The sequence below is a fragment of the Globicephala melas genome, chromosome 3 (assembly GCF_963455315.2).
Source record: "Globicephala melas chromosome 3, mGloMel1.2, whole genome shotgun sequence".
Lineage (NCBI taxonomy): Eukaryota > Metazoa > Chordata > Mammalia > Artiodactyla > Delphinidae > Globicephala > Globicephala melas.
This window is the reverse complement of record NC_083316.1, coordinates 126,736,148-126,758,559: the sequence shown is the minus strand read 5'-3', so window position 1 is coordinate 126,758,559 and position 22,412 is coordinate 126,736,148. Positions and strand designations below refer to the sequence as shown.

The window sequence follows — 22,412 nt, the reverse complement described above, 5'->3', positions numbered from 1 at the left end:
CAGGATATGGCGGTGGGCATCCGTATAGTTCCTGCCTGAGAGCTTATAGATTAACGAGGTAGTGAGGGATACAGATAATAAACAGGTAAACAAACATGACGATGACTTGTGGTGGTGAAGTGTTATGAAAGAAACAAACAGAGAACAAGCATCCGACTTTAACTGGGGAGGACGTGCTTCAGACAGGTGGTCAGGGAAGCCTGTCTTGGGAGGAAATGAGAAGGATCCAGTTGTACACAGAGTGGGGAAGAAGACCCAGGAGAGGGAATGGCAAGACCAAAGGCCCTTGAGCAGAATAAGCCTGGTATCCAGTGCGAGCCTAGAGCCTAGGGCAGGACCGGATTACACAGGGCCGTGTAGGCCAAGAGAGAGAGACAGTGTTTATTCCAAGCCCAGTGGGAAACAGGCGCCCACGATGAATGTGGGCTTTAAGACAGTCACCCATGTTGCTGTGGATTGGAGAAGCAGAGAGAACAGTCAGAAGGCCGTAGCCACTCTCCAGGTGAGCAACGACGGTGTCTGGGGTAGGACAGCGCAGGTAGGGACAGAGAGACGTGGGCAGATTCCATCTCATCACATCATGGATCAGTACAGAGAACTGTGAAAATACACCCCAGGTCTTGCCATGGCTGTCACGGAGACTGGGATTTGTAACAAATATCTGATCATTTTAGGGGCAGCAGGGACTTTTATCCTGGTTTCCTGGGGTGTCCTGGGGATGGGACTAGAGCTTGTGTTCCTTCCCCACAGCCTACGAGCGAGACCTGGAGGCTGACGTCATTGGGGACACCTCTGGTCACTTCCAGAAGATGCTCGTGGTCCTGCTGCAGGTTGGTCCACCTTGGGGTCCTCCCCGAGCTCTCTGCCAGGGTGCAGGGGGCTGTGAGCACCTTCTCCCTGTTTTCCCAAACAGGGTGGCCCGTGAGGGCCTCCTTGGTGGTTCTTCACATGTAAAGTCCTCCTTGGTGTTTTGTGGCCTCCCCGCTCCCTCTGCCCATCTTATCCTCAAACTTGAGATGGTTTCTCTCTGGCTCACCTGGGTGTGGAATCTGAGCGTCCAGGGTCTATTCTGTCCCCCGTGGCTTGCACAGGCAGGTGACCTGCATTTCTTTTCACATACCCTGTCTCTCTTGTGCTCCTGTGTCCTCCTTCCTCTCTCCGCACGTACCCCTTCCCCCTCCTCTCCAGCCTCGCTCCTGCCAAGGCTTCCCCAGCCGCTGCACCTACCTGAGCTCACCAGCAGGGGCGCCAGCGGGGTCATAGCATCTCTGGAGCTGCCTGCGTGGCATTCCCCCATAGCCAAGCCCTGCTACTCCCTCCCACCCACGGATGACATAAAAAAGAGCGTAAAGATGCTGCACACTGGTGTCCGTGGCTGAGTTCTGCCTGCCCAAGTTGGGTTTCTTCCTTTGTTCATTTCCCCCCACATACGTTTTTTTTAAAAAAACACTTTGAGTTAGTTGCTAACATTTAAAACTCGGGAGATTTTGGTCCAAAACCAGATCTCTAGATTCTTTTGAATAATCGAAAGCTCTGGCAACAGCAGGCCTGCATTCTGCGCGACTGCAGTGGCTGGAGTACACATCCCACCCTGCTGCTTCTCCTCTCCCTGCTCAGCCCCTTGGGAACAGGCATTGAGGTATCTCAAGTCCAGCTCCAAGGACCAAACTTTTAGGAAGGTTTATATATAAAGCCACCTCTTTGTTCCTTTCATTGCCCTCCCTCCCCTCATCTTACAGCAGCTGCTCCCAGTTCTTTTCCTCTTGTTACCATAACTATCCTCATTCGGTATTAAGCAGCTGCGGAATTATCAGGAGATGCTCTTCAAGAGTGGGAAAGCGTGGCCTTTGCCCCCATTTTCAAAGCTCATGTTCCGGACAGGAGCGTGCCAGCCTGTATCTTGGAGTCAAAGGTGTGGCCTCCTCAATATCTAACATCCAGCAGGCGGTTACATGGCACGGATTGTAAGCGTACCGGCTCTGTCTCCTTAGGCTCGCTCCCAAAGAGAACCAGGGGGTTTGAGATCGTGAAATGCACAGTTCAGGGGGAACAGGAGATAAGCATAGGCTTGACCTCTGCCCACATAACTAGGAGCCCAGTATGGGGTGGAGGCACCTAGGAAGACCTTGGTTATTCTCAGGACTCCTCTGTTTGGTCCAAGCTCCAAGGATGAGGGGGAAGCCAGTGGGAGGGGCCTTATGATTTGCTGCAAAATAGATGCCGTGGTCTTTTTTTTTCTTTTTCTTTTTTTTTTGGCTGCACTGCGTGGCGTGGGGGATTTTAGTTCCACAACCGGGGATTGAACAAAGGCCCTCAGCAGTGAGAGCTCGGATCATAACCACTGGACCGCCCAGGGAATTCCCAGGTGCTGTGGTCTTGATCCAGTGGCTGCTGTCAGTCTCTTCTCCTGGACACTCTGGGCCACCACGGTTTTCCCAGTCCTCCCTGTCTCTACCACTGGCATCTAGGCTTTGTCTTGGCTCTGGTATCTGAACCATGTGTTCCTTGTCTTTCTGCCCAGGGAACCAGGGAGGAGGATGATGTAGTGAGCGAGGACCTGGTGCAGCAGGACGTCCAGGTAAATCAGCACCAGTGGAGGTCCCCGGGCACAGCGAGGCAGCCCTGAGAGAGGGGAGAGGTTGGGCATGCAGGGAAGGGCTGGAGGCAGAGTAATTTGCATCAGATGCCAGAAATAACTGACTCACAGCCATCATTTATACAGTGCTTTGTTGAAGAAAGGACTTAAGTTAGCTTTCAAAGGTACACAGTATGTAAAGTTGGTGAGATGTATTTTGGAGCTTTTCATCATTTGTTCATTTATTCATTCAGTTAATTAATATTTATTGAACACTTACTATGTGCCAGGCATTCTGCCAAGCATTGGGGAATCCTAAATGAACAAAGTTGGACAGTACTGGGGAGACAGGCATATATTAATCACACAAACACCCTCTCTGTGGATATACCATACATTCCAGGTGTTTTGAGCCCCCACTATGTGCCAGTAACACTGCAGCAGTAGATACAGAGAATGTAAGACATAATTCCTGTTCTCGAGGAGCCCATGTCATAGTGGGAAGCAAGGCATATAACTATTATAATATACACTAGATCAAAGCTATAAAGAAACAGGAAGCCTAGAAGAGAGAGGGAAGGAAAGAGAACTCTGCCTAGGGACATCAGGAAGTGCTTTGAGAACAAATGGGACATTTAATCTGGGCCCTGAAGTTTGAGTAGGAGTTTCCCCAGAAAGAAAGGGAGAAAGCTGTACAGGTATATGCAAATGTCCTGAGGCCACCAATTAATGGCATGTTCAGGGATCTGGCAGCAGTTCTGAGTGGCTTGGCTGGTGAGTTCTGTCTCCTGCGGTTTCCTCTTTTAGTTAAGTCTCACCTCTTCCCCTTCAGGACCTGTATGAGGCAGGGGAACTGAAATGGGGAACAGATGAAGCCCAGTTCATTTACATTTTGGGAAATCGTAGCAAGCAGCACCTTCGGTTGGGTAAGCGCCAGAAAAGACCTACCGCTGCCCCCTTCGAGTTATGCCAAGAGTCCCTTTCTCGTTTCCTTTTCTGCTAAGGGAGCATGATAGCTGCCCCATCCACAACCCAAACACTAGTCTTGATTTTATTAGTTGGTGGTTTGTATAGGCCCTCATGAGAGGCTTAACAGGATGTTCAGCCCCTCCATCTCAGTACCAGTCCTGTCTTCATGTTGGAGCAGGAGGTGTACACAGTCCCTCACAGCAGACGCAGAGAGGCTGCATGGTGGCCGGTGATGTGCACGACCTCCCTGACCCCTCCCTAGGTGCCAGCCCTACATTCATGGTGGCACTCCGGTCCTGGCCACTGTGCCTCCCCTTCTGAAGTCCCCATTCCTCCCAGTGTTATGGGGGTACTCTTGACACCCCTTTCTGTCTGTCGGACACAGTGTTTGATCAGTATCTGAAGACCACGGGGAAGCCGATCGAAGCCAGCATCCGAGGGGAGCTGTCCGGGGACTTTGAGAAGCTGATGCTTGCTGTGGGTACGTCCTGACATTGCATTCCTGGGGCCTTTGAGGGATTCAGGGATTCTGACACAGGAGCGGGGAATTGTGTGGTATGGAGGTGGGAAGGAGAAAACCAGATTGTCTGTTTGCAAGCCAGATATTTCAAGAGTCAGTATGTCTGAGCCTGGGGTAGGTTGTGTGTATGTGTTTCTTGGGGGAGAGCTACGGCCCAGCCCTCATCTTGCCCAGAGCTATCCCCCACCAACCCTATTTAAAGTAGTCAGGTTCTAGCCCGCTCTGCCAGCAAGATCCAGAGGTTCAGCTGGTACCTTTCTGTTGAGGAACTACCTTTCCCAGCCCCATCCCAGATGCTTCCCCACCTGACCCGGTTCCCTGTGAAACCCCAAAGGACTAGAAAGTGGAAGGGGGTCCTTGCAGTACACTCCCCACATTACAACAGACCCATTTTCTGATTTCTCTGTCCCCTGGGTTTGTGATAAAAGTGGTGGGTCTGGGGTGCTCTAGGACTGCGGCTTTTCAGGAGCCAGGTTCTTCCCAGGTTTGAACTTGGTGACCCCCAAGGAACGGAAACAAAAAAGGGCTCGGGCCACCCCTTCGTCCCTCCGAGGCAGCCGGAATAACTACCTCTTCCTCCCTCTTCCCAGTGAAGTGCGTCCGGAGCACCCCAGAGTATTTTGCTGAAAGGCTCTTCAAGGCCATGAAGGTGCGTGGTGGGGTTGATGTGAGTGAGGTAGGGGGATGGGGGCTCTGCACGCCTCCACAGGACTGTTGGGAGTCTGACAAATCCTTGGGGTCCACCGGCCAAAGCGAGTGTTCAAGGCATTGACCACAGGACAGCGTGATGCCACTTGGTCCCAGGTGAGCTCCAGAGCCTGGAGTGCTGCCTGGTCACACACCTGTCCCCCCAATACCTGCCCTGTCCTCATGATTGATCAGAGGGTGCAGTGACAGCCTGTCCAGCCGATCCAGCTAACCAGCTGGGTTGGAAGCCCATGCTTTTTTTTTTTTTTTTAATTTTTATTGGAGTATAGTTGATTTACACTGTTGTGTTAGTTTCAGGTGGACAGCAAAGTGAATCTGTTATACATACACATACATCTGCTCTTTTTTAGCTTCTTTTCCCATATAGGCCATTACAGAGTATTGAGTAGAGTTCCCTGTGCTATACAGTAGGTCCTTATTAGTTATCTATTTTATACATAGCAGTGTGTATATGTCAATCCCAATCGGAAGCCCATGCTTTTTAAATACTATTAAACAGAATGTTTATATACTATGTGCGTAAATAAGTGAAAAACAGTTTGGCATTTTCTGCCAAGATTCGTGATGTTCATCCCTGAGACCCGGGTACTGAGGGTAGTGCTTCCCAGGACTTTACACACATGACACACAGAAAGTGGTGATATTCCCACAGTGCACCAGGCTGAATGAATCATTTGTTGCCAGAGGCCATAGGCCCAAAGTCCCTGCATGGCCATCCCACAAGCCCATCCTCTGTCTTCCAGCGCCAGAGTGAGCTGGACAGCTGGGCCCCGCAGAGACGTTTGCCTGTATGATGTGTTCATAAGAACGTTCATAGCAGTGTTGTCCATATTATGAAAGAACTAGAAACAACCCAGTGTCCATCAGGAACATCATGGACAAATAAATGCATAGGGGTGTATTTACAGAGTTCCAAAATGTGCAAACCTAAACCACGTGTTGCTTAGAGTTACAAAGTTAGGTAAAATTATGAGGGTATCAAGGATGGAATGACATGAGGTGGGGGAGGAAGGAGATAAAAGCAGGAGGGACACACAGGGAGCTTCGGAGGGATTGGCAATTTGCTGCTTTCGTTCTTAACTTTAACATTTTGTCTCAAAAAGTTGTATTTTCAGTTGAGTTGGGGGCTGTCAGCACTCCAGCCCCCTCTCAACTCCCCGTCCCCCAAACCCGCTTGTCTTGCAGGGGCTGGGGACCCGGGACAACACCCTGATCCGCATCATGGTCTCCCGCAGTGAGCTGGACATTCTCGACATCCGGGAGATATTCCGGACGAAATATGAAAAGTCCCTGTACAGCATGATCAAGGTGAGGTGCTCACGGGGGTACAGAGAGGGCTGAGGAGCTCTCCCAAGAGAAAAGGCACTGTCCTGGAAAGTTGGGCATCTCATGGGGATTCCAGGAGCCTCAGCCTGTGGCATCTTCAGGAAATTTAAGGCAGCTCAGCAGAGGAGCAAGTGTCCAGGGTGCTTGTAAGACCTGAGGCACCTCTTTAGAGGAAGGCAGGGCGGGGCCATGAAGAGCATGAAGTTGAATCCAGTTTGAGGGCTCCATCCCTAGGGCGGTGAGAGGTCAGCCTCCTGAAGGCAGCAGGAGGCACTGAAGAACACAAAGGAGGGTTTATTTGGGGCCTGTTGGCCCTGGGCCAGGCAATGACTCTGGGCTGTCCAGCCCACGAGACTGGAGACAGGAGACAGATGCAGAGCTGGTTGAGTTCTCCTTGTTTCAGGTGAGTGGGATAAAGCTTTCTGAGTTCAAGCTGAGCTCCCCAAAGTGTGTTTCTTTTTTTTTTTCTTTATAAATTTATTTATTGATTTACTGATATTTGGTTGCGTTGGGTCTTTGTTGCTGTGTGCAGGCTTTCTCTAGTTGCAGCGAGCGGGGCCTACTCTTCGTTGCGGTGCTCAGGCTTCTCATTGCGGTGGCTTCTCTTGTTGCGGAGCACGGGCTCTAGGCACATGGGCTTCAGTAGTTATGGCTCACGGGCCCTAGAGCACAGGCTCAGTAGTTGTGGCACATGGGCTCAGTTGCTCCGCGGTATGTGGGGTCTTCCCGGACCAGGGATCGAACCCGTGTCCCCCGTATTGGCAGGCGGATTCTTAACAACTGCGCCACCAGGGAAGCCCCCCAAAGTGTATTTCTAAATAGGAATTGTATAGGCATTGTGTGCAAAAATGTCCCATGGCAAACGTTTGGGAAAAAGTAGAATAAGCAAAGATAAGTCAGCTTCTTTACCTCAGCACTTCTCACAGCCTTCACTTTAGTATGTCCATTATGAGGCTCCAAGAGGGATGTGGAATATGCCGTGTCTATCAAATGTACATTTGTTTGTTTGGTTTTGGCACTCCCAATGTTTTTGCTCAGGGAGCCCTATCTTATGGACTATTTCATGTGGGAGAGCACGGCTGGGGCTTATCTGGTGGCAGGGGTGTGCTGAGGCCAGCTGTCTGGGGAAGGCATCTCTTCTTAATTCCACGTTCAGTAAAGGCATATCGGTAGCTTGGAATTGTCCATTGGAGGTATTTACACCATGGAAATTGGCAAATGCTACAAATCAGGGCTTTTTTTTCTTTTTTTCCCAGAGAGCCAGTTGTTACTACTTACCAGTACACCACTTTTTGGTCTCAGCCACCTCCAGACAGGAGGAGAGTCAGGGCTGCTGTGAATACGTGGACAGCCTCCCCCTGTTTGGGGGAGAACCTCCCCTCCTTGTCTGAGAGGATCTCAGGGCTGAGTGAGAGGTAACCTTTCTCTGTCTTTCTCCCCAGAACGACACCTCTGGCGAGTACAAGAAGACTCTGCTGAAGCTGTGTGGGGGAGATGATGAGTAAGTGACCTCCTGGCCCAGGGCTGGAGGGCGTGGCCTCGGGCGTGGCCGCAGTCGTGGCCGGTCAGGATTCTCTTGGCCTCATCTGGATGGATGGGTGGATGGATGGATGGATGATGGATTGGATGGGCTTGGGGATTCCCCGAAGGTCAGAGCACCCCACAGGTAAAAGTCTGCGTGTCCATGTATGTGCACATGAGTGTGGTCTCCCATACATGGAGACGTCTATCCTGTGAACTTGGAAATCAGCCTGGGGGTGTGGACCAGGAATCAGAATATGAGGGTCTAGGCCCTGCTACTTTCTTCACAGGTGCTTCTCGGTTTCATCATCTGTTAGATGGAAAAAATACAGATGCCTGCTCTGACTACTTGTTTATTCAGTCTCTCTATTAAGTACTCTCCATGTGCAGGCATTGAGGGGAAGCACAGTGATGATGCCTCCGGCCTAGAAAACCATACAGACCAGGGTGTACGTACATGATGGGGAAGTATACGAGCCTCTGAGAGCCCTCAGAGGGTGCACTATGCCAGACAGGGCGGGGAAGCTCCTGGAGACAATGAGGCTGAGATGCAAGGAGGAAGGTGAAGAGGTGAAGACAGGGCCTGGAGGGAGAGTGTTTGGGGTGGAGAGAGGGCCTAGAGAGGAGAAGGCACAGCCTGGTTCATTTATGTAGCTGAGGTCACACTTCTGTAGCATGCTGGGGAGAGATGAGGCTGAGAGGTGGGCAGGGTCTGGGGCCTCTTCCTGGCACACGAACCTCACCTAAGGGTAGCAGAGAACCAGCCATTGGAGGCGTTAAATTGGGGCGTGACTTGACCAGATTTGGGTGCTAGGAAAGGAGCTACAGGTACTCCGATTTCCCTTCTCTGGGGCTTCTAATGATCCAGTTAAGTAGGGAATACGAGAGCCTCCCGTTTACCTTTGTTAAGCACCTTAGGGGCTGATTCAGTTCAGCAGATATTTACCTGGCAACTAATAAACCGGGGTGCTTGGCAGAAGGAGAGGTAGAGATGGCGTGGCCCTAAGCTGGTCATGGACGTGTCTGAGAGGGGAGACTTGGATAGAAGTCACTCAAATTATAAAGAGGAAAGGGGAGGTTGAGGGACTAGAGAAATCATCTCCTGCGTGGGGCCTGGCGCCAGGAAGGCTGCTGCTCAGAGCCAGCATGGTGGGGGGGGGGGGTCGCCAGAGAGGGTAGAAGGTTCTCAGAGGTGGAGGGAGGGCTATGGTGAATGGGTGAGGCCCAGGCTGCAGAGAAGGGAAAGCCAGATGGATTTACTTAAAGTGTGTGTGCATGAGAGTGTGTGTGTGTGTGCGCGTGCGTGCTTGTGTTGTGTGTGAGTGTTGCCCACGATGACCTTCCCTCCTGTCCTCTCCCTAACACCCTCCGTTCCAGTGCTGCTGGCAAGTTCTTCCCGGAGGCAGCGCAGGTGGCCTATCAGATGTGGGAACTTAGTGCAGTGGCCCGAGTAGAGGTCAGACCCTCCCCCCACCCCGCCTGCTTGACCTCTTGACCACAGTTTCCACTCTTCTGCTCGCACCTTCCTGCTGCTCTGGTTGGCACCCAGCTGCCCCCTGGTGGCCAACCCGAGACATTGAGTCTCACGTCTTGAAGCTTCCTGTTCTCCGCGGAGTGATGGATGGGTGGGTGGGCACTCTGGTGTTGGCATCTGATTCCTGCGTTCACCTCTCACATGCTGGGGGGTGTTCTGCCCCACTAACTACTAACAGACCTTGCCAAATGGAGACTTGGTTGGTTCAGTAGCGGGGCCTGTCCCATCCTGGGTCCGACAGTTGGGTTTTGGAGGCATGAAAACTGAGAACAGCTGGGCACCCCTGGGTGCACTGGGGGATTCTTGGTCATCCTGACCATCCTCAGACCCAGGGTCCACACAGGGCAAGAAGGAAAGGTTTCACAGAAGTACTCAGGGCAAACGCATCCAGGGACTGGTAGCACTTGGCCCCTACGAAAATGTTTGGAACCTAGGACTCTATTACTCACTCGCTAGCTACCTTTGGCGGGTCCCCACCTCTCTCTGTCTCCATCTCTCAGACGAGGCTGTTCGACATGGCAGTCTGGATGCCCTCCAAGGGCTCTTGTGCTCTGATGTTATAGGACGGCGTTTCCCCAATCATAAGGCAAGAGCTGTCATTGCAGATGATGTTAAGTCATATGAGAAGTGAATTGCGTTTTTCTTCTGGGGAGGGGGACCTCCATGGCATTAAATAACACTGAGTCCCCATAGTGAGAAAGCTGCCCCACTTCACTTTCATCAACCTTATTGTTAATGTCAAAGAAGGAGTCTCAGTTTGGTGCCACGGCTTTGCCATAGTCGCTAATTTCCCCTTTTCACAAAGAGCTGAGAGAGCTAGCTTCAGGTTCACAGCTGCTGGCAAGCAATGGTGTCTTGTTAAATTAGGTGGTATTTGAAAACATGTGTTTTGTTTCTATGACATTTATTTTCATGGGTTATTATCAGTTTATGGCACATGACACCAACTTTCTATTCATGATAGTGATATAAAATTATTTTCATTCATTAATTCATTGAGCAAATTTTTTTTGAGAGCTTACCCCTGTGTCAGGCACTGCTGCAGGCTCTTGGGGTATATCAAAGAACGAAATGGACCAAAATCCTTGCCCTTTAGGCATATTTAAATACCCTTCAAAATGAATGCATTTAAATAAAACAGAAAAGAAGCTGAATTAAGTTAAAATATTAAGAAATAACATAGGGTGTACACAAATATAGAAAACATTATGAAGTCATTCAGGAGTGACTGAAATTTGGGCAACTCTGTTCTGGTATTTCAGAACATTTCAGTTGCCTTTTCAGGGAGAGCGTTTCTCTAAGAGGCAAAAAGATCTTGGCAACAGGGCAGGGTTCCGAGGGACTGGGTTCCAGTGCAGCTGGGCCAGAGCTGACTCCTGGGGCAGGAGCCCGGCCTCTCTTCCCCTGACAGCACTTGACCTGCTCCCAGGCCTGTGTCTGTCGCTCTCCTCCCTCTCTCAGCTCTAGGGCAGGGGTCTGTCTGCTGTGCCTTCACCCCCGCCTCTTTCCCCCCAAGCTGCTTGGTTTGGGGCTCATGGGGAAAAAGCCTCCCCTCCCTCGCATGCTCCTCTCTTGGCCTGGCCCCCGGGGGGCCTCCAGGCACCTGCTGAGTCACTTTCTGCTTCTTGCAGGTGAAAGGAACTGTGCACCCAGCTGGTGACTTTAACCCTGACACAGATGCCAAAGCCCTGCGGAAAGCCATGAAGGGACTTGGTAAGGGGCACGTGAAAGGGACCAGGTTGGCCTCTGGAGCAGCAGGGGTGGCAGGTCTGGCAATGGGCCTGGCAGGGGCAAGAGCTGAGGCCTCAGACTGGGATCTGCAGGATGACGCGCACTTTATTTGCTTTGAGTCTCCACCACCCTGGAGCCTCCAGCTCCCTAGGTCTAGGGAGGAGAGGAGTGAGGGCGTTTGTAAGGAACATTCCCAGAGACCAAGGTGCTCCCAGGCCCTGGTATAGAAAAAAGTACTAGGTGATAAGGCTGCGTTTTTGCTCTGGCTTTGCTGCGGACTCACTGTGTGACTTTGGGCAAGTCCCGTAACCCACCTGGGGGTCTCAGTATCTCCGTGCATAAAATAAGGGATGTGGACCCTGTAACCCAAGAGGCCATTTCTGGCGTGGGAACACCCCCTGCTGGTTGCCCACATCCAGGCCTCCGTTTGGCTTAGATGAGAAGAACCACCTGTGGGTGGGTGGCCTGTCCTCAGGAAGGCCAGCGGGGACAGAGCATCTGGGTTTGGCTTCCGTTGCCCTTTCTCCCCCGTCTGTCTAACAGCACCTCCCAGGGGACCTTGGGCTAAGTCTTTTACCTTCTGGGCCTCATTTTCATTTGTCTCATGGGAATAATATCTACCAAGCATATCTAGGACTGTAAGATGACAGGGGTAAAAATGCTCTTGAAAGATAGAGTCCTTAATAAATAAATAAACAAATAAATAAAGACAGAGTCCTGTGCCAGGTCTGAGGTTGATGGCATTGATCTGAGGGGCAGGAAATGGTACCCTGATGCCTTCCAGAGTCAACCTGCTGTGGTTAGAGGGACTTGGGGTCCAGCTTTCAGGGCGTTACAGAGAAAGGACGCAGGGTCCCCAAAAGGACTTAGGTTGTCAGGTTGGAAGGATCCCTTAGTAACCCCTCCAGCTCTTCGTGAAACAGAAGGGGAGGGGACTTGTCCAAGGGGATGGCCATTGCCAGAGCTGGGACTAGAACTCAGAAACCCTGGCTCTCCACCCAGTGCTCTCTGCTCCCCCAAGGGTCTTTGTTTCCTCAACTAGTGACACAGCAGAAAGAAGTGCAGAAGGAATCCAGGGGAAGTTAGTGTCTTGGGCCAGAAGCAAGGCTCCTGCAGGGACTTGGGGGCATAAGACTGCCTATCTTGGCCTCTACCCTGACAAAAGTGGATGGGGCCCATCACTGGGGGAGATGGGGGAGCTGGGCCAAGGCCTTCCTCTGAACTGTGGTTTTGGGGACTCAGGAACTGACGAGGACACCATCATTGACATCATCACGCACCGCAGCAACGCCCAGCGGCAGCAGATCCGCCAGACCTTCAAGTCTCACTTTGGCCGGGTAAGGGCCTCAGCCTGGGCCCTGGGCCCCGCGTCCACGCTCCTCCTTGGAGGGAGCTCGGCCTGTCACAGCCAGCTCTGCACCTGGGTCTTCATGGCAGTGGGACCCCCCGCTGTGGCCACGTGTTCTTGGAGTGTCTCCGGCACTGGATTTGGGCTGCCTGCACACACACCTCTCCCTCCCACTGCACCCCGGGTTCCTTGTGGTCAGGAACACGTGTGTGACTGGCTCTACTTAGAGCTTCGATCAGGGATGTGAGTTGTGTTAGTGGCATCTAGTTTTGGCTGACCAGTTTCCCCAGGATGGAAATGGCACTGCCCCCTTTCCTTCTGTGTCTCCTGCCTCCAAGGAGAACAAGCAGGTCTTCCTCCAGCTTGGTTTTTTTCCCCCACCCTCTTTGGCTTCCTCAAAACAGTGAACCCAGTGTCAGCCAAGACAGACACAGGCTCCCACGATCCCTGCATCCACGTGGAGCCCCGTCTCCTCCTTCCACGTCTCCTCCCTGTTCCAAGTCACATGTGGGCAAGTGCTGATGTTGGCGTGACCTTGGTTCTGCTCTCTGCAGGACTTGATGGCTGACCTGAAGTCTGAGCTCTCTGGAGACCTGGCGAGGCTGATTCTGGGGCTCATGATGCCACCGGCCCATTATGATGCCAAGCAGTTGAAGAAAGCCATGGAGGTAAGGTGTGGGCACCAAGGGAGTAGGGTCCAGTCTCTGTGGGTGCTGTGGGTGACACAGGCACTCCTCCCAAGCCCAGGTGTGTTGGGTGTAACTCCTTGGTAGAGCCCCTCCTACACCTATCCTGGGCTCAGTGTCTTAGCTCAGTTCCCTGTCTCATCAACCCACAAAGGCAAGGCTTCTCTTTTGTCCCCATTTTACAGATGAGGAAACTGAGGCTCAGAGCTTAAGTTACTTGGTTAAAGTCATAGCACTAGGAAGTAACAGAGCCAGAATTTGGATCAAGTCTGTCTGATTCGAGTGCCTGACTTGACAACCACATGAAACCACTAGAGTTTTCGGCTCCTTAAGGATTAAGAGGAGAGCAGACATTCCCTGGGCAAAGCAAATTGAGATTATTGTCCTTTTAAAATTCCTGGACAAAAAAATGAATGACTTAAAAACATGGAATTAGGAGAAGGATGGGGCTAGACCATGGATCTCAGAACACTCTGAGGATAAGGCTGTCCTCATCACACACCGGCTTTTAATAAAGAGACTGTTGAAGCTTTCCTTCAGGTCAGAGAACCCAGAGACCAGTTGACCACTGGGCAGTAACCTCCCAGGACAGAGACACGTCTTACCTTTTTTTATAGCCGTTGCCCCAGCAGCTTGCACAGTGTCTGGCACATAATGGGTGTTTAATAGATATTTGAATCCGTCAGTCAGCCAGTCTTGTCTGCCTCCCTTCCCTCCCCCAAGGTGGAGACCTTAGAATAATAGGTTCCTCAGCTGCCTCAGTCCATGTATCATCCGTCAAATCCAGATGTAAACAGATGTACCTTGTTGTTTTCCTTAAAGCACGGAACTTGTTGTTTTCTTCTGACAAATATGTGTTCACCATGAAAGCTTGGGAAAACATACACAGAGCAAAAAAGAAGGAAATAAAAATCATCTGTGATCCCTCACCCACCCGGAGACCGCAATCACTGTTACACTGTGATGCATGTCCTCTGTCCTTTTTATGTACTTAGATATAAATATTTATATTCAGATATGTATGCATCTAAGCATTTTTATACACACACACACACCCATATCCTGTATATTCTTTTCTTTTTAAAATTTTTGGTCCAAAGCACTTCTCATGGGAGGTTCTGGAAATCTTTACAAGCTAGTATGGTCCCTTGATTGTGCCAAGGTCTGGTCTTGGGGCCACATCTGAGGGTAAAAAGAAAATTAGGGAAGGCTTGGTCTGAGCGTTGACCTCCTGCGTGGATTCTTGGAGCAGGGGTCTCTTTGACCTGGGCCCGTCGGGCCTCAGTACGGGGGTCGGGGCTGTGGTTCAGATCCTCTTTGCCTTGACCTTCTAGGGAGCCGGCACAGACGAAAAGGCTCTCATCGAAATCCTGGCCACTCGGACCAACGCCGAAATCCGGGCCATCAATGAGGCCTATAAGGAGGGTGAGTGTGGGAGGCCTGGGGCCAGTGCCGCTGGGAGGTGTGGGCGGAAGAGCAGGTCCCCCAGCTCCTGGCCTCACCCTCCAGCCCTGCCCCATCTCCCTGCTCTCAGGCCACGAGGCTTTGATAAGCCCGTTGGGTGTGCCCAGCCCTGTGTCTGGGAAAAGGGTTCCCCAGACGGAGTCCCAGCAGGACAGAGGCCTGGAGGTAGAAGAGGGTTTGACTGGGAGTGGGAGAGAGAGCACCCAGGCCACTGGAGAGAGAGGGTGGCTTCATGGGCGTTTGGCCTGTGCAGTCACACAGGGCCCCACATTCAGAAGGCCCTGTGCCTGGTTACATGCTTTGCTGTCACCGTCTTGAAATTTTTAATAAATTTTTAACAAATGATCCCATATTATCCTGAAGAACCTTGCGTGTCAGTCAAGAACGTTTTAAGCATTTTCTCTTCTGAGCAGCTTTAAAATGGTAGAGTCTTTGAGCAGGGAAGTGACATGATCAGAGCTGTGCTTTTGTGTCCAGCAACTGCCATGCAGAAGCGAAGGTAGGAAAGAGAGTGAAGACAGAGAGGCTGTTGTATGGGAGGGGGGAGAGGCACTGAGCCCTCAGCAGGGACAGGAGCAGAGGGAGATGATGGACCAATGGGCACATCACTGTCAAAATCAACAGGAGGGTAGCTGGATGCCCCCAAGAGCCAACTACAAACTCCTTCATCTCCACCACCCCGCCAGCACTGCTCTGACTTCAGTCTGCCCTTCTAGGACCCCTTCCCCATCCCATGTCCTTCTTGGCCAGCAGGTGCCCACACCTCCTTTCTCTGTCTCAGACTATCACAAGTCCCTGGAAGATGATCTGAGCTCAGACACGTCCGGCCTTTTCAAGAGGATCCTCATCTCTCTGGCCACGGTGTGTGAGTTCACGGCCCCAGGCCTGCTTGGCCCTCTGGGGCCCTGGGAGTGGGGGAAGGGTTGCTGCAGGGAAGGGCAGGGAGTTAGGAGTCCACTCCTGATGAGGAGAGGATGTCTTCCCCTGCTGCCTCCTCAGAGTCTTACCACTGAGGCAGTTACTACTTGTGCAATGCCTTCTCCATTGTTCACTTTTCAAAGCTGGCTTAGTGCCCCCTTCTCCAGGCAGCCTTCCCTGATTGCCCTCAACCTGGCTTTTTGGGCCCCCAGCTGACAGGACAAAGCCATGTAGGTGACCTTTCCCTGTGTCATCATCCAAGAGCTTCTGTTACCATCTCTTGAATTCTCGTAACCCAGGCGCCAGGCCCTGACGCACAGTTATGGCAAGCTCAGTGTGTCTGAGTCAGGCATCGGGCTAAGCGCCTTCCCAATGTTTGTGTTAATGCTCATGACTGCCTACCTTATGAAGGCAGGTTTATTGTCCCCATGTTACACATGAGGGAGAGGATTCAGAGAGGTGAGTGGCTGAGCAAAGTCCTGTGGCTACTGAGGGACAGAGAGGGTGGATGTTCGGAGGCTGAACTTTCTTACTGGTCCTGCTACAGGGGAACCGTGAGGAGGGAGGAGAAGATCAGGACCGGGTGCGGGAAGATGCCCAGGTGAGACACCCCACCCCATCCCCTGCCCAGTGACTCCGGCTGACATCTGTCCATGCCAGGCCCTGGCTATCTGGGAGTGGGGAAGGCATCTGGCAGGACATGGCTGGTGTGACCGGCTACGCTTAGACTTTTGGCCTCTGCACCTCTCCACCCTTAGAAGTGAGACTAGGACACTTTCCAGAACTTTCAGAGAGAGGCTTGGGAGGGTGGTGCTGATTCTACTGACATTTCCTATGTGAAGAGTAGAGCTCGAGCCCTAGACCCTCAGAGCTAGAAGGAACCTATGGATTGTCCAGGTCAGGCCCCTCATGTTACAGTTGGAAAATGGAGGCCCCGAGAGCGTGAATGGCTTCTGAAAGTCACACAGCAAATCAGTGGCCAGGTGGAATTGACCCAGAGGGCGCTGGTCTGGGAGCTTGCTGGGAAGGGGGCCTGAGTGCTAAAGGTCTCAGTTTATTATCCATAAAATGTGACCAAGTCGAAGAGAATGTCCTGGGAGACCTAGAAAGGGAGTTCATCGAGGGCTGGGGTCTTTGTTTTGCTCACTGATGTATCCAAAGTGGCACATGGTTGGTACTCAATAGATATCTGTTGTTGAGTGAATAGGGGGGCAGGGGGTTCTATAGGGTCTCCTGGATGCTCTGCTGCTACCCTGCTTCTAAGGCTGATGAGCTTGAGGTCTGGAGATGGCTTCTCATGGAGGCTGGACAACCCCAAATCCATTGTCCCTCTGGGTCCCCATGGATGGGGAGTCCCTGTTGAGGCCATCTGCATTGTCCCCACTCACCTGTGCCTTTTTCCCGGCATCCTCTGGCCCGGCCCAGGTCCAGGGGTCAGGCATAGATACCACAGCCAGTGTTTCCAGCCCCCTTCTTTTACAGTTGGTGGGTTGAAAAGAGCCCTGATAGACTGGGAGTCAGGGCAGCAGCCCTGTTCTGAATTCTACCAACAGGGATATGAAATGTTACAGCACCCTCTGAGCTGAAGAATCTGTAGCTGTAACCTGACAACTACAGAACTATTACAGTGTGTACTGAGTATGATGCTGAGGCTATTTCATACTTTGGTATGACCCCATTTTCTTACTGGAGGAAAAATGAAGCCCCTTACCTATCCAAGGACACAGTTTGTAAGTGGCCAAGGTGTGATTTTAAGCCAGGCTTGCCTGACTCCAAAACCTGCACTTAATACCATTTAATATCCTCCAGGACCCAGTATAGTAATTTCCCTGCAGCTTCCAAACCAGGTAGCTGCTGATATCTAGTTTTCCTGCCCCTTGTTTGGAATACAGTTGTCAGAAGCTACAGGGTTCCATTCAGATAAGGTATTCCAAATGTGTTATAGATATGTTTAGGGGGGCTAGCCTGGGAACCCAGTCTAGGGAAGCCCCCCACTAGACTGGCTTGCTGAGACCACATTTCATCCCCTCATTCAGCAGGTATTTATTAAGTACTGCTGTGAGCAGCCCCATTGTGCCGTTAAGGGTCTTTGAACCTGGCTTTCTCCTGAAAGCTCAACCCAAATCCATCCATCACCCTGAAATTCATCCTCCGGGGAATTCTACTTGGTGCCTGGTCCGCCTAGGAGGCTATGCTTCTAGTTGCTGCCAGCAGGGGGCAATGGTGGGCCTCGCTGGCAGCTACTTTTCAGGAGAGAAGCCGGGAGAGAGAACCTGGGTGGAGTCAACCAAGGGAGCCAGAGCCAGACCCCGCCCAACTCAGCTGCTTCTCCAGATTCACAGTTGCTAGACCCTGATCTTAATGTGGACTCATTTCCTTATAGCTAGAAATATTTTGTTTCTCAAGTAATGCATATTATTTTGTAGAAACTTTAGAAAATAGACAAGCAAAACCAAAAACAAAACCCCATAACCTACTACTACTAATAGCTATTTTAGAATATATTATTCTAGTTGTCTTTTTATGTATTTATAAAAATGGATTCCTGATTTATAACAGTTAAAAATGAGTATTCTGTGAATACGGTAACATATTTTTTAAAAATCAGTAGCATCATTTAATGGCTAAATACTTAAGAATCTACCAAACTTCTTTTAAAAAGCCCTCTCCCTGGTAACCAACTCTCATCACATTCATGATTTTTTTCCTTAGAATAGATTTCTAGAGGTGAATTGGGAATGCTGGAGGAAAATGTATACAAAAATTGAAGGCATTTCACCTGCAGAGCCAAGGTCCCCCAGAAAAATAATGACATTAGTGCTTGACGGTGTGTGCTTGCTGGTTTTACACCTCCTCCTTCCCAGGCTCTCACTCTGGGCATCGAGAACAACCTCAAGCTCTTGGAAATCTGGGTCTGTTATGATCAGGTGACATATGGCCAGTGTTTACCTGTTGCCCCACAGTATTGCAAATAGCTTGCCCTTTACTCTCAGTGTTCCAGTGTGAGCAGTAAATCATGTAAATAATCTAATTATTATAGACCCAGAGTGAAATGAAAATTGTAGCCATTTTTAGATAATTCAATCTCCAGGTTATTTTTTAATATAACAGCTTTATTGAAATATAATTTGCATACTATCTATTGACCCATTTAAAGAATACAATTCGGTGGTTGCTAGTGTCTTCACAGACGTGTGCAACCATCACCACAGTAATTTTAGAACAATTTCATCATCCTAAAAAGAAACCCAGTACATATTGTGGTTCCTCTCATTTCCTCCCAACCCCCCAGCCCTAGGCAACCACTAATCTACTTTCTGCCTATATAGATTTACCTATTCTGGACATTTCATATAAATGGAATCCTACAATATACGGCCCTTTGTGGCTACTTTCTTTCACTTTATTGTAATGTTTTCACAGTTTGTCCATATCATAGTATATATCAGTACTTTATTCTTTTCCATTGCCAAATAATATTTCATTGTATGGATATATTACTTTTTTTTTTTAACCTCCATTCATCAGCTAATAGGCATTTGGGTTGTTTCTAGTTTTTAGCTATTATGAATAATGCTACCATAAACATTTGTGTACAAGTTTTTATGTGCACGTATGTTTTCATTTCTCTTGGGTGTATGTCTACGAGTAGAATTGCTGGGTCATGTGGTAACTCTAACTTTTGGAGATTAATTTTGGCATGAAGTGGCTCAGCTAATAAGGAAAAGCTTTTGTGTTGAATATCTGGAAAATTATTGTAGTTACCCACTGCATTTTTCATATTACAAATATGATGGTCTTAAAGTGCTTTGAAAAAACAAGTATATCTGGGGGTTCTTCTCATCCAAATAAGTAAAGAATCTTGACACTTTAGATTCCATTTTGTTTCATTTTTTAAACATCTCCCTCTTTTTAATAGCAATACTAGACTTTTTAGCATAACTTTTAAAAAAAACCTGTGGTAAAATACACGTAACACATTGTACAATTTACCATCTTAACCTTTCTGAAGTGTACAGTTCATTGGCATTAAGTACATTCACGCTGTTGTGCAGCCATCTCCACCGTGCATCCACTGATCTCTTCATCTTGCAAAACTGAAACTCTGTACCCATTAAACAGCAACTGCCTACTCCCCCTCCCCCCAGCCCCTGGCAACCACCATTCTGCTTTCTGTCTCCATGAAGTTGACTACTCTAGGGACCTCATATATTTGAAATCATACAGTATTTGTCCTTTTGTAACTGGCTTATTTCACTTAGCATAATGTCCTCAAGGTGCAACCAGGTTGTTTTTAATATGGAAAAGTGTAAATAAAAACCAGAAGCATCCCATAATCCTAGTAGCTCTGATAACTCCTATTTGACTTAAAAAAAAAAAAATTAACGTATTTGCATGTTGAAGAAATGTAAACATAAAATTTCAGGAAAAATAAAACAAAATGCAAAAGCTCTTCCCCCCAGTCCTTCTCCTTGAAGGTAGCCGCTGTTAACAGTATCTTGACTACCCCTCTAGCACGACTTCCCAGTAAATATGTAAGAGTGAGCATACATTTATCTTTTCTCATCTAGATAAAAGGAACACTTATACACAGCATGCTGTACTTTACTTTTCTGCTTAATTTAAATGGAAACTCTCTCCTTATCAGCCCTGTAGACCAGTCTGATTCTTTTTACTCGCTGCGTGGATTTCCATTACTAAATGAACCATTGCCTGTTTAACAAGTGATCTAGTGATGGTTTCCAGTGTTTCTCTATTACAGTGAACAATATCTCCAAAGACTTCTGCTGGTTTATATGTAAGAGAAATTCCTAGCAACGTGTAGTCGCTTGATCAAGCGGTGTGTGCATTTTGAATTTTGATAGACATTACAAATTTATTTAATGCCAAGGTTTCTAAAGCCCAAATCTATTGAGATGTTTATAAAGAGGATGATTTCAGTCTGCCCAATAGAATAAAGTAGTTGGCAGAGTTTCGGAAAAAAAAAGAAAAGGCAAAACTCAGTCTGGGGTACACAGGACTGGCTATATTCTGTTCCCAGGCCCTGCGAGTCACAGCTATTTGCCTAACAAAGTAGTGTCCTAACCTCAGAATTTTGTGTTCAGCATAACGTGATGATGAAAATTCACCCTTGTAAGATGACTTGAACAACGGGCATCTTCCCACCTGATCGGCTGCACGTCCCCTCCAGGCCTCAGCTTTCCTGTCTCCTGCCTGTAACATGAGGGGGTAAATGACAGGTCTCCTAAGGACCCTTCAACTCCGAGTGTGGTAAAAGGTGTAGGAAACAGGGCACATCTCACGTCGAACTTCTCCGTGGCTCTGAGGAGCCGCCCTAGGTTGCCAGGCGTGAGGGGTAGAGTGTCCTGTCCTGTGCCCTCCTCTTACCCCTCCAGTAAACACTTTTCATCGTGAATTCCCAGACCTGTCCTCATCTTGAGCTCCAGCCCAAAGGTCGGGGGAAGGTGCCTCCTCCCAGCCCCTTCCCTGCCCCCAACTGTGGGACCTCTGCCACCCGGAGCCAGGCTCCCTCACCTGCACCCCAGGACCCCCTCTCTGGGCCTCCTCTGACTCTTGCCTTCCCCCCTCTCTCTCCTGTCTCCTCCTTGCTCTCAGGTGGCTGCTGAGATCTTGGTAAGTGCCCGGTTCTTCACGTGGATTTTAAAGGTCTGAGTCTGGCTGTGCCTCTGGGCGGAGCTGAGGGGCAGAGTAAGGCAGTGATTTGGGGGCGTGCCCCCCCAGGTTCTCTCTCTCCCCTTCAGGGCCTCCACAGAACCCCGGTGGGTGACATATGGGCCAAGCGAGTGTTTCCCAAAACTTCACTACCCACCATCTGCCTGATTTGTGCTACATACCACCAGATGTGAATAATTTTCTTTAAATGGACTCTTTTTATTTTAACCCAAAATGAGTTATTTTAAAGGAAATTTCATATCGATGTAAATAGAACTGATAGCTGGCTAGAAGATCACTGTGGAAGCCTACATATGTGATGTGTAAAAATATGTTTGCCTGTTTACCCCACTTGGGGAAACACTGGCTAGGCCATTTTTCCTTGCACACGTGCACAGACACACTTCCCCAGAGGGGCTTTCAGAGGGGTTTAAAGATGGAAGGAGAAGTCTGAGTGTCCATGCCCAGTGCCTGTTTGCCCCTCCCCTGGGCCCAGTCCCGTGACCCTGAGGCCAGGGTGGAAGTGCTCTGTGCTCAGCTCCTCTGGGTGAGTCCACGGGGTCTCTGGGAACTGGAGGGGGGATGTGGAGTCCGAGGAAGAAGGAAGGGGCCAACGTCAGCCTCCTTGGGTGGCTGAGTTAGCCCAGCTTCTAACTGCCCTCGGCCCAGGCAGACATGAAAGTGAATAACAAACGAGGCTTTCTCGTGTCTTCCCTCTCAAATTCTCTCCTGGACCCGGGCTCTGCAGGAAATAGCAGACACGCCCAGTGGAGACAAATCTTCCCTGGAGACACGTTTCATGATGATCCTCTGCACGCGTAGCTATCAGCACCTCCGGAGAGGTGAGGCCTGACTCCCTCCCCCTCCCAAGTCAGCAGGAAGACCCCCTAGTCTTGACAATAGGAGCTAGTTGCCCACGCACCCACTCCTTACCCCAGCAAGGGAGTGTGGTGGCCAATGGGGACCGGGAGCCAGGTCTAGTCCTGGCTCTGCTGCTAACGGCATCATTCAGCCTCGGGCCAGCTCTCTTCACCTCCTTTGGGAAGCATGTGGGATGCCTGGGATAAGAGATGGCAGGTGGCTTTTCCCTCCAAGGCCAACTCCAGTGGATTGGTAGTGGCTGCCTAGAATGCTGCGTTGAGGATTCGAAGGTTCTGTGTCTTGATTCTTTGGTAACGTCTGCCAGGAGCAAGGCGGTGAGGGGTGATAATGCCACAAGGACCATGTACACACACCAGGCTGCCAGGTGCACAGGGCACACCCGTATGTGGCGGCCCTGACACTAGGTGATGATGAAGTGCCCTTACCACTAAGACATGGACGTTTTGACACGCGTATGCCTGGCACTTGCCAGTAAAAGTGCTTTCGCACAGTCACTAAAAGAACGGACTTGGGAGCTGGAATGCCTTCATTCAGATCTCCCACTTATCAGTTGTGTG

General features: G+C 50.0%; 1 protein-coding gene across 3 annotated transcripts in view; it reads left to right on the top strand.

Annotated features, from left to right (window-relative positions):
• ANXA6 (annexin A6) overlaps positions 1-22,412 on the top strand; it is a 51,736-nt gene that overhangs the window by 17,986 nt on the left and 11,338 nt on the right. For 2 of the 3 annotated variants that reach the window (XM_060296487.1, XM_060296488.2), the window contains exons 7-22: positions 751-830; positions 2,522-2,578; positions 3,408-3,501; positions 3,930-4,025; positions 4,655-4,713; positions 5,958-6,080; positions 7,541-7,599; positions 8,997-9,075; positions 10,785-10,866; positions 12,127-12,221; positions 12,787-12,900; positions 14,253-14,343; positions 15,164-15,243; positions 15,848-15,901; positions 20,917-20,934; positions 21,722-21,815. In XM_060296487.1, the coding sequence (XP_060152470.1) occupies positions 751-830; positions 2,522-2,578; positions 3,408-3,501; positions 3,930-4,025; positions 4,655-4,713; positions 5,958-6,080; positions 7,541-7,599; positions 8,997-9,075; positions 10,785-10,866; positions 12,127-12,221; positions 12,787-12,900; positions 14,253-14,343; positions 15,164-15,243; positions 15,848-15,901; positions 20,917-20,934; positions 21,722-21,815 (1,275 nt within the window). The remainder of the gene's footprint in view (positions 1-750; positions 831-2,521; positions 2,579-3,407; positions 3,502-3,929; positions 4,026-4,654; positions 4,714-5,957; positions 6,081-7,540; positions 7,600-8,996; positions 9,076-10,784; positions 10,867-12,126; positions 12,222-12,786; positions 12,901-14,252; positions 14,344-15,163; positions 15,244-15,847; positions 15,902-20,916; positions 20,935-21,721; positions 21,816-22,412) is intronic. The other variant, XM_060296489.1, reaches the window with a different exon arrangement.